The sequence below is a fragment of the Amaranthus tricolor genome, chromosome 16, assembly GCF_026212465.1.
Source record: "Amaranthus tricolor cultivar Red isolate AtriRed21 chromosome 16, ASM2621246v1, whole genome shotgun sequence".
In the NCBI taxonomy this organism is placed as follows: domain Eukaryota; kingdom Viridiplantae; phylum Streptophyta; class Magnoliopsida; order Caryophyllales; family Amaranthaceae; genus Amaranthus; species Amaranthus tricolor.
Window position 1 is genome coordinate 6,290,245 of NC_080062.1, and position 12,500 is coordinate 6,302,744.

Genomic DNA, 12,500 nt, shown 5'->3' on the forward strand with positions numbered 1-12,500 from the left:
GGCGGATAAAAATATTTGTCCATCTGTAATGGAAATTACATTCGTAGGAATATAAGCCGAAACATCTCCTGATTGGGTCTCGACTATTGGTAAAGCAGTCATACTTCCTTCACCTAAACGAGAACTTAATTTAGCGGCTCTTTCCAAAAGTCGTGAATGCAAATAAAAAACATCTCCTGGATAAGCTTCACGACCAGGCGGTCTTCGTAATAGAAGAGACATTTGGCGATAGGCTTGTGCTTGTTTGGAAAGATCATCATAAATGATTAAAGTGTGTCGTTCACGGTACATAAAATATTCCGCCAGCGCCGCTCCGGTATAAGGAGCCAGATACTGTAATGTAGCGGGGGAATCCGCTGTTTCGGCTACCACAATAGTGTACTCCATTGCTCCCCTTTCCTGGAAGGTAGTAACTACCTGCGCCACAGAAGATGCTTTTTGACCAATAGCTACATAAACACATATTACATTTTGTCCTTGTTGATTAAGAATCGTATCTGTGGCTACGGCTGTTTTACCAGTTTGTCTATCCCCAATAATTAATTCTCGCTGGCCACGTCCTACAGGGATCATTGAATCAATAGCAATAAGTCCGGTTTGAAGAGGCTCATATACGGAACGTCTCGAAATAATACCGGGAGCGGGAGATTCAATTAACCGAGATTCCGAAGCCGAAATTTCACCCCTACCATCAATAGGTTTAGCTAGGGCATTTATAACACGACCCAAATAAGCTTCACTCACAGGTATCTGAGCAATTCTTCCTGTTGCTTTTACAGAACTTCCTTCTTGTATCAGCAAACCATCACCCATTAATACAACACCAACATTATTGGATTCCAAATTCAAAGCAATGCCTATTGTCCCCTCTTGAAATTCTACTAATTCACCTGCCATTACTTCATCAAGACCGTGAATACGAGCAATGCCGTCACCTACTTGAAGTACGGTACCGGTATTTACAACCTTTACTTCTCGATTATATTGTTCAATACGTTCACGGATAATATTGCTAATTTCGTCTGCTCGAATGGTTACCATGAGTCTTTCTTAATTCTTTATTTCTTTCTTTTTTTTTTTTTTATTATTGGAAACAAAAAAATAATACCTACAATCGAATAGAAGGACTAATCGGTTATTTCGTTCATCGCACCAAACATGCCAATATTAGCGTTGATGGTCCGTAAATGTAATTCGTTGTTTAAACAACTATTCAGAGTTCCTAGAGCTCCTTGTAAGGCTTGTTGGAAAACCCGTTGTCGGACTTGATTAATCGCTTTTTGTTGTTCAAACTGAATGGTCTCATTTTTGTAATTTTCTAATTGTTCTAAAGTTTTATAAGTTGAATTAATCAAATTGATTTTTTCGCGTTCTATTTCAGAATATCCATTCACTCGAAACTGATCCGCTTCCATTTCGACTTTTTTTAAACGAGCCCTGGCTTTTTCAAGCTGTTCAATGGCTTTTCCGCGTAGTTCTTCTGAATTTCGAATAGTACTCAAGATTCTCTGTTTTCGATTATCTAATAAATCATTTAATGAAAGTAGATTATCTTTCCATTCATTTCAAAACGTTCATGATCCCTTCCCGAACCAAACTTGAATCTTTCAATTCATTTGGCTCTCACGCTCAATTACTTCAATTATTTCGGGCAAATTTCCATACCTTTTTTGAATGTAATGAACCTATCCTCTCTTCTCTGGTCATGTTCCACAAAAAATGGAAACGAATCACTAATCAAGACTAGAATATTTGGAGGACTCTTCTGACCCAAACAAAAAAATAGAAATATATTTATATATTTTAAGTATTAAATATAAGTATTAAGTAATTGTCAGCAAAGTTGTTTTTTTTCTTCAAATCCAATTTTTTTTTACTTTATACGTAGGTCGTCGACTCAGCCTTTGGCATTTATTTACTTAAAATATATTCTATATTCTTAAGTAAATAAAAAGGATAAACCTTTTTCCAATACCAATAAAAAAAGAAAAAAAGGATTCAAATCTTTTTATCGACATGAGTGTTATATATCGAAAAATTTATAACGATTTTAAAATACGTCTCGGTATTAAGTATCAATATAATGGTAGTAAAGAATACCCTGCTGTGCTTCGACTTCAAACAATTTAAGCTTTAACCATGTTAATGGTCCTACATTATTGGTTAATAGAGAATCAAAGTATATTTCCCAACAAATCACGAAATGCTATGGTTCTTACATATGATTTCTTTATTTATTATTGATTCAGAAGTCATTCGTGAAATCATGCACCTTAGAATTTCGCTTTAATTATAAAGACAAAAAGAGGTACAGTTGGTTGAATCCAACCTATTTTTGAAATAAACAACCCGCACACACTCCCTTTCCAAAAAAAATCAATACACCAAGAACTACACTTAGATTTATTAGATTTGTTGCTAAAATATCGGTATTAAACCCGAAACTCCCGGCGGATGGCCAGTGACCCAAGAAAACGAAAGAATCGGTTACATTTTTCATATGATCTCCTCTTATAAATAAACTACAAAAATCATTGTATTATTTCACTTCGTTGGTACTTAATAAATATAAAATAAATAAAAAAAGTTTTGAAAAATTATTTTTTATTTATTTTATATTGAGATTCCCTAATTTCCAATAAGAATAATACTTCATTTTTTGGAATAGAATTCTTAATATTAATTAGGTACTAGGTTTCATGCGAATTGCGAAATACCTCCTTTGTTGCAAGACTTCGCCTTGGAACTTACGAAGGGGAAGGAAGGAAGAAAGCGAGTGGGTAACACTAATTCTTCATCCTCAAATAAGTCCTTCCCGTGGGTTATTTTCGCAACGAATGAGTAATTGTGTAGGAGCGATATTTTACTATAAATGTGAAAAAGCAACCTGCAAATCCAAGACTATAAAAGAAATATGTATTTATCATATTTCTTTTTTGAGATTAAACAAAAGGATTCGCAAATAAAAGCGCTAATGCTACAACCAATCCATAAATTGTTAAAGCTTCCATAAAAGCTAAACTAAGTAATAAAGTACCTCGTATTTTTCCCTCTGCTTCGGGCTGTCTCGCAATACCTTCTACAGCTTGTCCCGCAGCAGTACCTTGACCAACTCCAGGTCCAATAGAAGCAAGCCCTACAGCCAATCCAGCAGCAATAACGGAAGCGGCAGAAATCAATGGATTCATGATAAGTTCCTCACACACAAAAAAAAGAAATGGTTAATGATACAATCAACCAATGCATTAGGACTTAATTATTCCGTTAGTAATATTCATCCAGTCGAAATAACTAAAATAAAAACGCCAAATTGAAATAATAAATAATAATATTATTGAATCATTCGATCATTAGAAAGACTTAATCTTTTTTTAGTTCCTATTTGTTGAGTCTTTCTGAATTAATACAACCCGAGTTTTCCATTTATTTTTTCTAATCATTAATCATTCTTCGATCTTTTTCGTTATTTGATCTGTTTATTCATTCAATTCGCAGTCCTAAACAAAACGGAAGGACTTCAGTTTGGTATCCGAAATTTAAGAAATTTAAGTAGGGCAAATGAAATATTCATTCATATATAACTTGCCAATCTCTAATATAAAATATACATATGTTTCTTCAATAACGTAAACCGGCGATTCTATTTTTAATTCAATCGGATTTTCTAATCATTCTTCGAACCATCTAATCTGCAAGAATTAACTTAAATAGTCATTAGATTCCACATACCTGCGGCACCCCCTCTCTACTAACCAACGCCTTCTTTTCTTTTTTATTTTACACTTCTCGCTCGAATCTTTTTTTTTCTATTCCGGTTAGACTGTATGAATTTTGACATTTATATGTTCTAGATAACATAGATTATCTTGATAGAATATCTTGATACATAGATATATTACCTGGATCTAAACTAAACGATAGACTCTTCCTAACACTAATCAATGATGACCCTCCATGGATTCGCCTATATAAGCTGCAGCTAAAGTTGCAAAAATAAGAGCCTGAATACCACTTGTAAATAATCCAAGAAACATCACAGGTATAGGAACCACTAAAGGTACTAAAGAAACAAGAACAACAACTACTAATTCATCCGCTAATATATTTCCGAAAAGTCGAAAACTAAGTGATAGAGGTTTTGTGAAATCTTCTAAGATGTTAATGGGTAAAAGAATTGGGGTTGGTTGAATGTATTTACCAAAATAACTTAATCCTCTTTTTGTAAGACCCGCATAGAAATAGGCTACTGACGTGAGTAAAGCTAAAGCAACAGTCGTATTTATATCATTGGTGGGTGCGGCTAACTCCCCATGAGGTAATTGTATGATTTTCCAAGGCAAAAGAGCCCCTGACCAATTCGAAACAAAAATAAATAGAAACATAGTCCCAATAAAGGGAACCCAAGGACGATACTCTTCTCCAATTTGAGTTTTGCTCACGTCTCGAATGAATTCAAGGACATATTCAAAGAAATTTTGACCGCCAGTCGGAATAGTTTGTGGACTCCGAACAGCTATAGCAGCTGAACCTAATAAGATAGCAATTACAACCCAAGAAGTTATAAGTACTTGACCATGAATTTGGAAACCTCCTATTTGCCAATAGAAATGTTGGCCTACTTCCACACCAGATATATCATATAACCCCTTTAGTGTGTTAAGTGAATATGATGGAATATTCATATTGTCCTCTGACAGAAATATAACTTAAAAAAAAAATTATTTTGATTCAACCATCGCTTTCTCGACTTGTTTACTTTAATTTTCTATTTAAAATACCGATTAATTAAATAAAATTAAATAATATCATATTCCAAGTTTTTAACTAGTTTTTGAGATTCAGGATATAGGAACCGATATAGAACTTAGCAAATCCGTTTTTGATTTTATTATGAATCAAGGATTTCTTATATAGCTAGAGCGACCTTCACAAATTGCAAATACTAATTTAGTAAGAATTAATCGAATTGAAGCTATAGCGTCATCGTTTGCCGGAATCGAAATATCTGCGAGATCCGGGTCACAATTTGTATCGATTAAACAAATCGTTGGAATTCCCAAAGTAATACATTCTCGAAGGGCTGTATATTCTTCTTGTTGATCAACGATGATTACAATATCCGGTAATCCTGTCATATACTTGATCCCGCCCAAATATGTTTGCAAGTGAGATAATTGTCTCTTCACCACGGCTGCGTCTCTCTTTGGAAGACGAGCGAGTCTCCCTGTCTTTTGTTCCATTCTCAAGTCCCTGAATTTTTGAAGTCGCGTTTCTGTCGTGGACCAATTCGTTAACATACCCCCCAGCCACTTTTTATTAACATAATGACAGCGAGCCCTTATTGCAGCCCATGCTACTGAATCAGCTGCTTTATTTTTTGTCCCTACAATTAAAAATTGTTTTCCTCTACTTGATGCATCAAAAACTAAATCACAAGCCTCTGATAAAAAACGAGCAGTTCTAGTAAGATTTATAATATGAATACCTTTACATTTTGTAGAGATATAAGGCGACATTCTAGGATTCCATTTACGAGTACCGTGACCAAAATGAACTCCCGCTTCCATCATCTCTTCCAAATTGATGTTCCAATATCTTCTTGTCATTTCTCCCCACACTTTCTCTTTTTTTTATTTTTTTAATAAAGAGATGAGGTATTCTGAAATAAATAATTGTTCCAAGGGAACCTTCTTTTCTACCACGGATTGGCCATTGATATACAACGCAAACCATTAATTCCTTTCTATTTCGTTATTTTTTGAATTTCTTTATTTTTTTACTAATTTTTTTATTACTAAATTAAATAACCATAACAAATACATAAAAGATAAAAAAGATGAATCTATTCTATTAAACCCCAAAAATCATTGTTGTTTTGATCTATCACAGAAATTCTTTGAAAGATAAGAATCAAATAATTCTCTGTGGTAAAACAAAATATCTCTCATTTCTCCCTCGAATAGATTCTTTTTTTTTGTTTTCAACGGAATACCCTTATGTTGACTTGAATGGTGTACGACTCCTTTGAATCCGGTCCCAACAGGTATCATTCCCCCTAGAACAACATTTTCTTTTAGTCCTTTCAACCAATCGATACGGCCCCGGAGAGCCGCTTTTGCTAAAACTCGAGCAGTTTCCTGAAAACTCGCTTCGGATATAAAACTTTGCGTATTCAAAGATGCTCGAGTTATTCCCAATAAGGTAGCTCGATAACATATTGCTTCGTCCAAAGCGCGCCCCGTTCGTTCTGCCCGAAACAATCCAATAAGTTCTCCGGGCAAAAAAACATTAGACATTCCATCTTCTGAAACCAAGACTTTTGATGTTATTTGACGTACAATAATTTCTATATGCCTATTATGTATCTGCACCCCTTGTGATCGATAAACCTTTTGGATCTTATTAACCAAAGAGATACGACTTTGCGCTATAGTTAGCTCAGCCCCAATCAAGAATCCCCAAGGAATTCCAAGAATTCGTCTTATACGTTCGTTCCAACCATCAATCCTCTTTTCTAGATTCATAGATATTGAATCAATGGAACGAACTTCTAAAACTTGTTCCACCTTTGGAAGACCTTGCGTTATGTCACCAGACCTCGATTTTTCATATATAAATGTAACTAATGTATCCCCCTCATAAACGATTGATCCATAATGACCATGAACTGTTGCTCCCGGAGTAGCCAAATAGGGCTTAGCCAATCTTATTACTACGGAGTCAAATTGAACAATTATAACTTGACCCGATTTTAAGTATGGTCCATTTTTGGTCATACATACATTTTCACAAACAAATTGTCCAAGATAAATTTTTGTGGATGTCTCTTCACAAAAATTATAATGAAGAAAATACCAATTCAATTTTAATGGATTCAAAATGATGTTACTGCATGGATCGGGATTATAAATTTTTCCATTTTCATCCATTAAATAATACGGAAATTTAATTAGTTGAAAGGTTTGTTTTAAATTGTCAAGTTGCAAATAATTAATTACCGAGATCTGATTATGAGTTATTAAATGGTAAAATGAAAAAAAATGAGAAATTGGAAGGGCTGTCCCTAAAGAACCAAACGAATTCCTAATTAAACTTAGGGAATCTTTTTGAATTGATTCTTTGTGAGATTTTACACCTTTGGATGGGAATGGACCTATTCGAAAACATTTGGATGATGACAAAATTATACAAAATTGAGATTCTTTGTTTATACCCAACAACGTACGAACAGTTCCTTGATTTTGGTTAAATGATTGTTGAAGTTTTGTCTTTGAATAAATGGAATAAAATGGATTCATATTGGTATGATTTGATCCCTCATTTTTTTCTGATAATGGATCATCTCGTTTCCCGATATACGAAATATGGGATTTCACTAAATGGATCCTTAGAAAATCTCGAATCATACCGTTTGTTTTTACTTCAACAAAAGAAGCACGGGCCTCTTCAATAGAAGAACTTTTTTTATTTTGATTCCAATTCAATACTAAACAAGTACGTACTAATTGAATACTTGTGTCAGAAATTTCTCGAGTGGCTTTGCCATTTCCATAAAGGATATAATTGACAACTCGAAGTTGCACATTATCCCTTTCCTGCAACAAATACTGAGGGAAAAGTGTTGTTAAATTGATACCGTCCGTTATTTCATATGGGACTACGGGTCGAACCAAAACAAAAGATTTTTTCTTAGTAGGGGTGATCCGTTGGACATAGATCCAATTTTTCAAATCTTTTGAGTCCTTGGAATTTGTTCTGCCTGGTGGTATCAAAATGCCACTATGTCGGGATATTTTATCTGTCTCCCCAGGAAAATGTATATCTCCAGAAAAAATTTTAAGTTCAATCTTTTTTTTTTTCCTCTCCACTCGGACCACTCCGCCCACTCGGCTTCTTGTATTTAAAGTGATTTGTGTATCTACTCCAATGATACTATTGTTGCGTACCATTATGGACGAAGATCCGGGTAAGATATGAACTTCTTCGGGAATGAAAAAAAACCGATCTACTTTCATTTGGTATTTTGGTCGAAATTCTTTGACTCCTCGATACTCAATCAAATCCTCTTTTTTAACGATTGAATGCATTTCTGTAGTCCCATATTTAGTAATTCCCGAACTCTTTCTTCGGTATCGAGGATCATCGAAATAAGCAAAAATACTATTTCTACGAAAAATACCATTTATAGGTATTTCAATTGAGAGACCAGAACGGTACCTTAAGTCTTTTTCTCGTTCTTGATTCGATTGAAATGGAATAATGAATCTATTTCTTCGTTTCTTTGCCAATAAATCAGAATTTTTTGCAGGATATATGAGATTAAGTTCGGAATAATCAGGAATCCTATCCTCTTTTTTACTAAAAGAGTCCGATAATTTCTCTTTTATTTGATCATTAATGACTGAGGGGTTAGAAATATCTATTTGTTCGAAAGAAAGAGAATGAATGTTCGTTTGATCTTGATCCTTGGAGAGCGAAAAGGGGACTACACTCGATCTGTACGGCCTTCCGGATAATATCCATAAATGACTTGTTTTTGGTAAGAGATGAACATTACCGTATGTAAATTCGGGTGCATGGTACACATCGGTACTCCAGTGCATTTCTCCTTCTGAGTCCGAATAAATATGTTTTCGAACCCTTTCCTTAAAATTCAAGTTAGATGTCCCCGCGCGAATTTCAGCAATCACTTGTTCGGATTCAACATATTGATTGTTTTGAACTAAAAGAAAACTTTTGGGCGGAATATTTACATTATGTAGAGTATCTTCACTCTCAATAGTGACATACAAGTCGATATAACATAGAAAGGCGGGATGTCCATGACGTGTACGTGTGGGATGAACTAAATCCTCATTGAATTGGATTTTTCCATTAGAAGGGGCTCGTACATGTTCTGCAGTACCCCCTGTGAATACTCCGCCCGTATGAAAAGTTCTTAATGTTAGTTGAGTACCAGGTTCCCCAATAGATTGACCCGCAATAATACCCACAGCTTCTCCCAATTCAACCAGGTCGCCGTGAGTCGGACTCCGGCCATAGCATAATCGACAGATCCAAGATGCACTCCTACAAGTAAAAGGAGTTCGAATGGATACTGGTTGGGTTCGAAGCGTTATGAATCGGTTGACAAGTCCAACCCCGATATCTTGGTTTCGGGTGGCAATGCACCGTGAACCCATATATATATCATCTGCTAATACACGACCGATTAATGTTTGGATAAAAATTCTTTCCGGCATTATGCCGTTCCGAGAAGTTACAGCTCTGATCACTTCGGATCTTTCTAAGGGCGTATTAGGTATTGCTTCTTTGATCACAGCAACAATAACGTCACCAATACGAGCATATCGACGATTGCTAGCTCCTATGATTCGAATACACATCAATTCTCGAGCCCCGCTGTTGTCTGCTACATTCAAAAGGGTCTGAGGTTGAATCATATTTTATTTTTATCTGTTCTTTCAATGCAAAACTAAATGCAAAAGGTGAAAAAGAAATATTGTTTGTCCAAAAAAACTTCCACTTGGTGTTATCCAAAAGATCCATTTCCTTTAGTTCTATATTCTTATCCTGAAATAATGAATTGAGTTCGTATAGGCATTTTTGATGCCGCTATTGTGATAGCTCTTCGGGCTACATTTTCTGCTACTCCGCTTATTTCATAAAGTATTCGACCTGGTTTGACAACAGCTACCCAATATTCGGGAGATCCTTTCCCCGAACCCATACGGGTTTCTGCGGGTCTTACTGTAACAGGTTTGTCAGGAAAAACGCGGACCCATATTTTTCCACCGCGACGTGCATTTCGTGTCATTGCTCGTCGCCCGGCTTCTATTTGTCTAGACGTGATCCAAGCGGGTTCAAGTGCCTGAAGAGCATATCTTCCGAAACAAATACGATTACCCCGATAAGATATTCCCTTCATTCTTCCTCTATGTTGTTTACGGAATCGAGTTCTTTTGGGGTTATAGTTGATGGTTCCTTTGTAATTCCATCTCTACTGCAGAACTGGACGTGAGAGTTTCTTCTCATCCGGCTCCTCGCGAATTAAAAAATGGAAATTTCATTTTTTAAATGTCTATTTTTATATAATATATAATAAATAATTAAGATATATATGTAAAAATATAATACACTGAATCAATGAATTCTTTTTTATTCATCTAGTTTACTAAATATTTTATTCTATTCTTTTTTTTTTTATTGAATTCCTTGTATTTTAACAATTGAATATGAGAATGAAAAAAAAAAAAAAGAATTTTCGTGGGCGAATATTTACTCTTTCAATAGCTATTTCGAGTGTAGAGTTAGCTTATAATTTTTCAGAATATATGAATTGTCCTCTGGTTCGTTCCGCCATCCTTTCCAATGAATTATCAGAATTCATTTTCAAGTGAATCTTATGTATTCATGGGTTCCGTCGTTCCCATCGCTTCTTGATTAATGGTTAGGTCTGAATTCTACAATGGAGCTTTTGTTTTTCCACCAACCCCCTTAGTCGTTATTGGCTCTAAGCTCTTATTTTTTTGTTCTATAGAACAGATTCATATCATATAATTTTGTTTGAATCTGTATTGATGCTTTAATTACATTTTCTTTTATGAGATGTTCAAAGACCTTACATATTGGAATTATATATCTTTTATATTAGATTCATTTTTTTCTTTCTCTCATCTTTCCATTTACCGGTATCCTTTTTTCTTTTTTGTATTTTAATTTTCTTTGACAGTAAATCTAATGAATTGTTTATGTCAAAAAAATTCAGTTGCTACAATGATAGGACTAAAATAGTATATCTTGACTGTTTCTTTGGATCCAGATAATGTGATGCGATGAGTTGGTTATTAGTTCTATAATTTTTAGTTCATACTTGGTACTATAACTTTAACTTTCTTTTTTTAGTCTTAATTTTAACAAAAACCAACGAGTCACACACTAAGCATAGCAATTATATCAAAAGGTAAATTTTATTTTTATTAAACCTTATGGGATTAAAAATTAGAATTGATTGGATGGAAAAAAGAATCAAAAAGGGTTGCCATTTTTTTGTTCCATCGTTCCATCGAAACAGAAAGACAAGTCAACTAAAGGTTTTTTATTCTTCGTCTATAAATATCCAAATTTTGATACCCAATACCCCATAGATAGTTCGAACGGTATAGGCACAATAATCAATTTTCGCATGAATGGTTTGTAGGGGAACCCTACCCTCTCTTATCCATTCGATACGTGCAATTTCTTTTCCATCGATACGGCCTGCAATTTGTATTTGAATTCCTTTTGTATCAGCTTGTTCAGTTAATTCGATAGCTTTTTTCATTGCTTTTCGAAATGATACCCTACTCTTTAGTTGTCCGGCTATAAATTCGGCAAGAATATTAGGGTCTCCATAAGGCTTTGCAATTCTTGTAATAGCAATGTTCAGTTTTCGGTTCACACAATTCAATTCTTTTTGGACATTTATTTTTAAGTCTTCAACCCCTTTTGGTCTATTTTCTATTAATAACTTCGGGAATCCCATATGAATTATCACCTGTATCAAATCGATTCTTTTTTGAATTTCGATACGTGCAATTCCTTCGACACCTGAGGATGTTTTTGTATTTTTTTGTATATAATTTTTGATACAATCCCTTATTTTTTGATCTTCTTGTAGACCCTCTGAGTAGTTTTTTGGTTGTGAAAACCAAAGGGAATAATGACTTTGGGTTGTACCAAGTCTGAAACCAAGTGGATTTATTTTTTGTCCCATATTACCCCACTATACTTACTTTATAATATACCTAGACGGTAAAACATAGACTTTAATTTAAACTTATCCATATAACGACCAGAAAAAAGTTCTACTCGCCTACCTAAAGGCATAACACGGAACAAAGTTAATATATCATCTGGAATTAAACTTTCTATATATTTTTCATATCCATCAAAGAAGCTTGTATCTCTTAATACAATAGTTATGTGACAAGTAGGTTTTTTTATCATGAAACTACGTCCGCGAGCTCGCGGTTTTAATTTTTTCATGGTAGTGCCTTTATTAACTTCAGCTTTACTAATAATTAAGTTCGCTTTGTTAAATTTTCTATTGTGACTAGCATTTGCTGCTGCAGAATAAATCAATTTAAAAATAGGATAACATGCTCGATAGGGCATAAGTTCTAATATCATAAGGGTTTCTTCGTAGGAACGCCCACGAATCTGATCAATTACTCTTCTGGCTTTATCAGCAGACATCGATATAGATTGACCTCTAGTAGTTATCTCATCGGGTTTCCCTGATTCGTATTCCTCTTTTAGACGCCACTGGTACAGACGCATGTAATCAAATTCTTCCTTCTTTTTTTTTTTTTTAAACAAACCCATAAAGTTTACCTCCATTAATAAAGGATAAGCATCTATATTTATTATATTAATTTTAACTATAATAAAAATAAAAAAATTAACTATAAAACTATAATAATAAATAATTAATAAATAAAAAATTGGTTAAACTTAAC

The 12,500-nt window shown here is 34.3% G+C and overlaps 9 protein-coding genes across 9 annotated transcripts in view; all 9 read right to left on the reverse strand.

The window, feature by feature from the left end:
* The window catches only part of LOC130803154 (ATP synthase subunit alpha, chloroplastic), a 1,564-nt gene extending 523 nt beyond the window's left edge, over window positions 1-1,041 (reverse strand). The window contains exon 1 of the mRNA XM_057667331.1: window positions 1-1,041. This exon is cut by the window's left edge and continues 523 nt beyond it. Within this exon, the coding sequence (XP_057523314.1) occupies window positions 1-1,041 (1,041 nt within the window).
* Window positions 1,030-2,500, reverse strand: LOC130803173 (ATP synthase subunit b, chloroplastic). The gene is made up of 2 exons (XM_057667350.1): window positions 2,356-2,500; window positions 1,030-1,537 (listed from the first exon to the last, which is right to left on the reverse strand). Exons 1-2 carry the CDS (start codon window positions 2,498-2,500, stop codon window positions 1,128-1,130), a joined length of 555 nt encoding a protein of 184 aa, XP_057523333.1. The 3' UTR covers window positions 1,030-1,127.
* On the reverse strand, window positions 2,356-3,899 carry LOC130803185 (ATP synthase subunit c, chloroplastic). Its single transcript, XM_057667361.1, has one exon. The coding sequence runs from the start codon at window positions 3,186-3,188 to the stop codon at window positions 2,943-2,945; it is 246 nt and encodes an 81-aa protein (XP_057523344.1). The 5' UTR covers window positions 3,189-3,899; the 3' UTR covers window positions 2,356-2,942.
* On the reverse strand, window positions 3,253-4,879 carry LOC130803161 (ATP synthase subunit a, chloroplastic). Its single transcript, XM_057667339.1, has one exon. It carries the CDS (start codon window positions 4,680-4,682, stop codon window positions 3,939-3,941), a length of 744 nt encoding a protein of 247 aa, XP_057523322.1. The 5' UTR covers window positions 4,683-4,879; the 3' UTR covers window positions 3,253-3,938.
* Window positions 4,719-5,842, reverse strand: LOC130803163 (30S ribosomal protein S2, chloroplastic). The gene has a single exon (XM_057667341.1). It carries the CDS (start codon window positions 5,604-5,606, stop codon window positions 4,896-4,898), a length of 711 nt encoding a protein of 236 aa, XP_057523324.1. The 5' UTR covers window positions 5,607-5,842; the 3' UTR covers window positions 4,719-4,895.
* On the reverse strand, window positions 5,764-9,443 carry LOC130802467 (DNA-directed RNA polymerase subunit beta''-like). The gene has a single exon (XM_057666484.1). It carries the CDS (start codon window positions 9,441-9,443, stop codon window positions 5,865-5,867), a length of 3,579 nt encoding a protein of 1,192 aa, XP_057522467.1. The 3' UTR covers window positions 5,764-5,864.
* LOC130803184 (50S ribosomal protein L16, chloroplastic) lies at window positions 9,420-10,035 on the reverse strand. Its single transcript, XM_057667360.1, has one exon. It carries the CDS (start codon window positions 9,926-9,928, stop codon window positions 9,569-9,571), a length of 360 nt encoding a protein of 119 aa, XP_057523343.1. The 5' UTR covers window positions 9,929-10,035; the 3' UTR covers window positions 9,420-9,568.
* A 156-nt stretch (window positions 10,036-10,191) lies between these two features.
* Window positions 10,192-11,755, reverse strand: LOC130803165 (30S ribosomal protein S3, chloroplastic). The gene has a single exon (XM_057667342.1). The coding sequence runs from the start codon at window positions 11,753-11,755 to the stop codon at window positions 11,099-11,101; it is 657 nt and encodes a 218-aa protein (XP_057523325.1). The 3' UTR covers window positions 10,192-11,098.
* Window positions 11,756-11,775: 20 nt separating this feature from the next.
* The window catches only part of LOC130803172 (50S ribosomal protein L22, chloroplastic-like), a 755-nt gene continuing 30 nt past the window's right edge, over window positions 11,776-12,500 (reverse strand). The window contains exon 1 of the mRNA XM_057667349.1: window positions 11,776-12,500. This exon is cut by the window's right edge and continues 30 nt beyond it. Coding sequence (XP_057523332.1) covers window positions 11,776-12,381 — 606 coding nt within the window. The 5' untranslated portion in view covers window positions 12,382-12,500.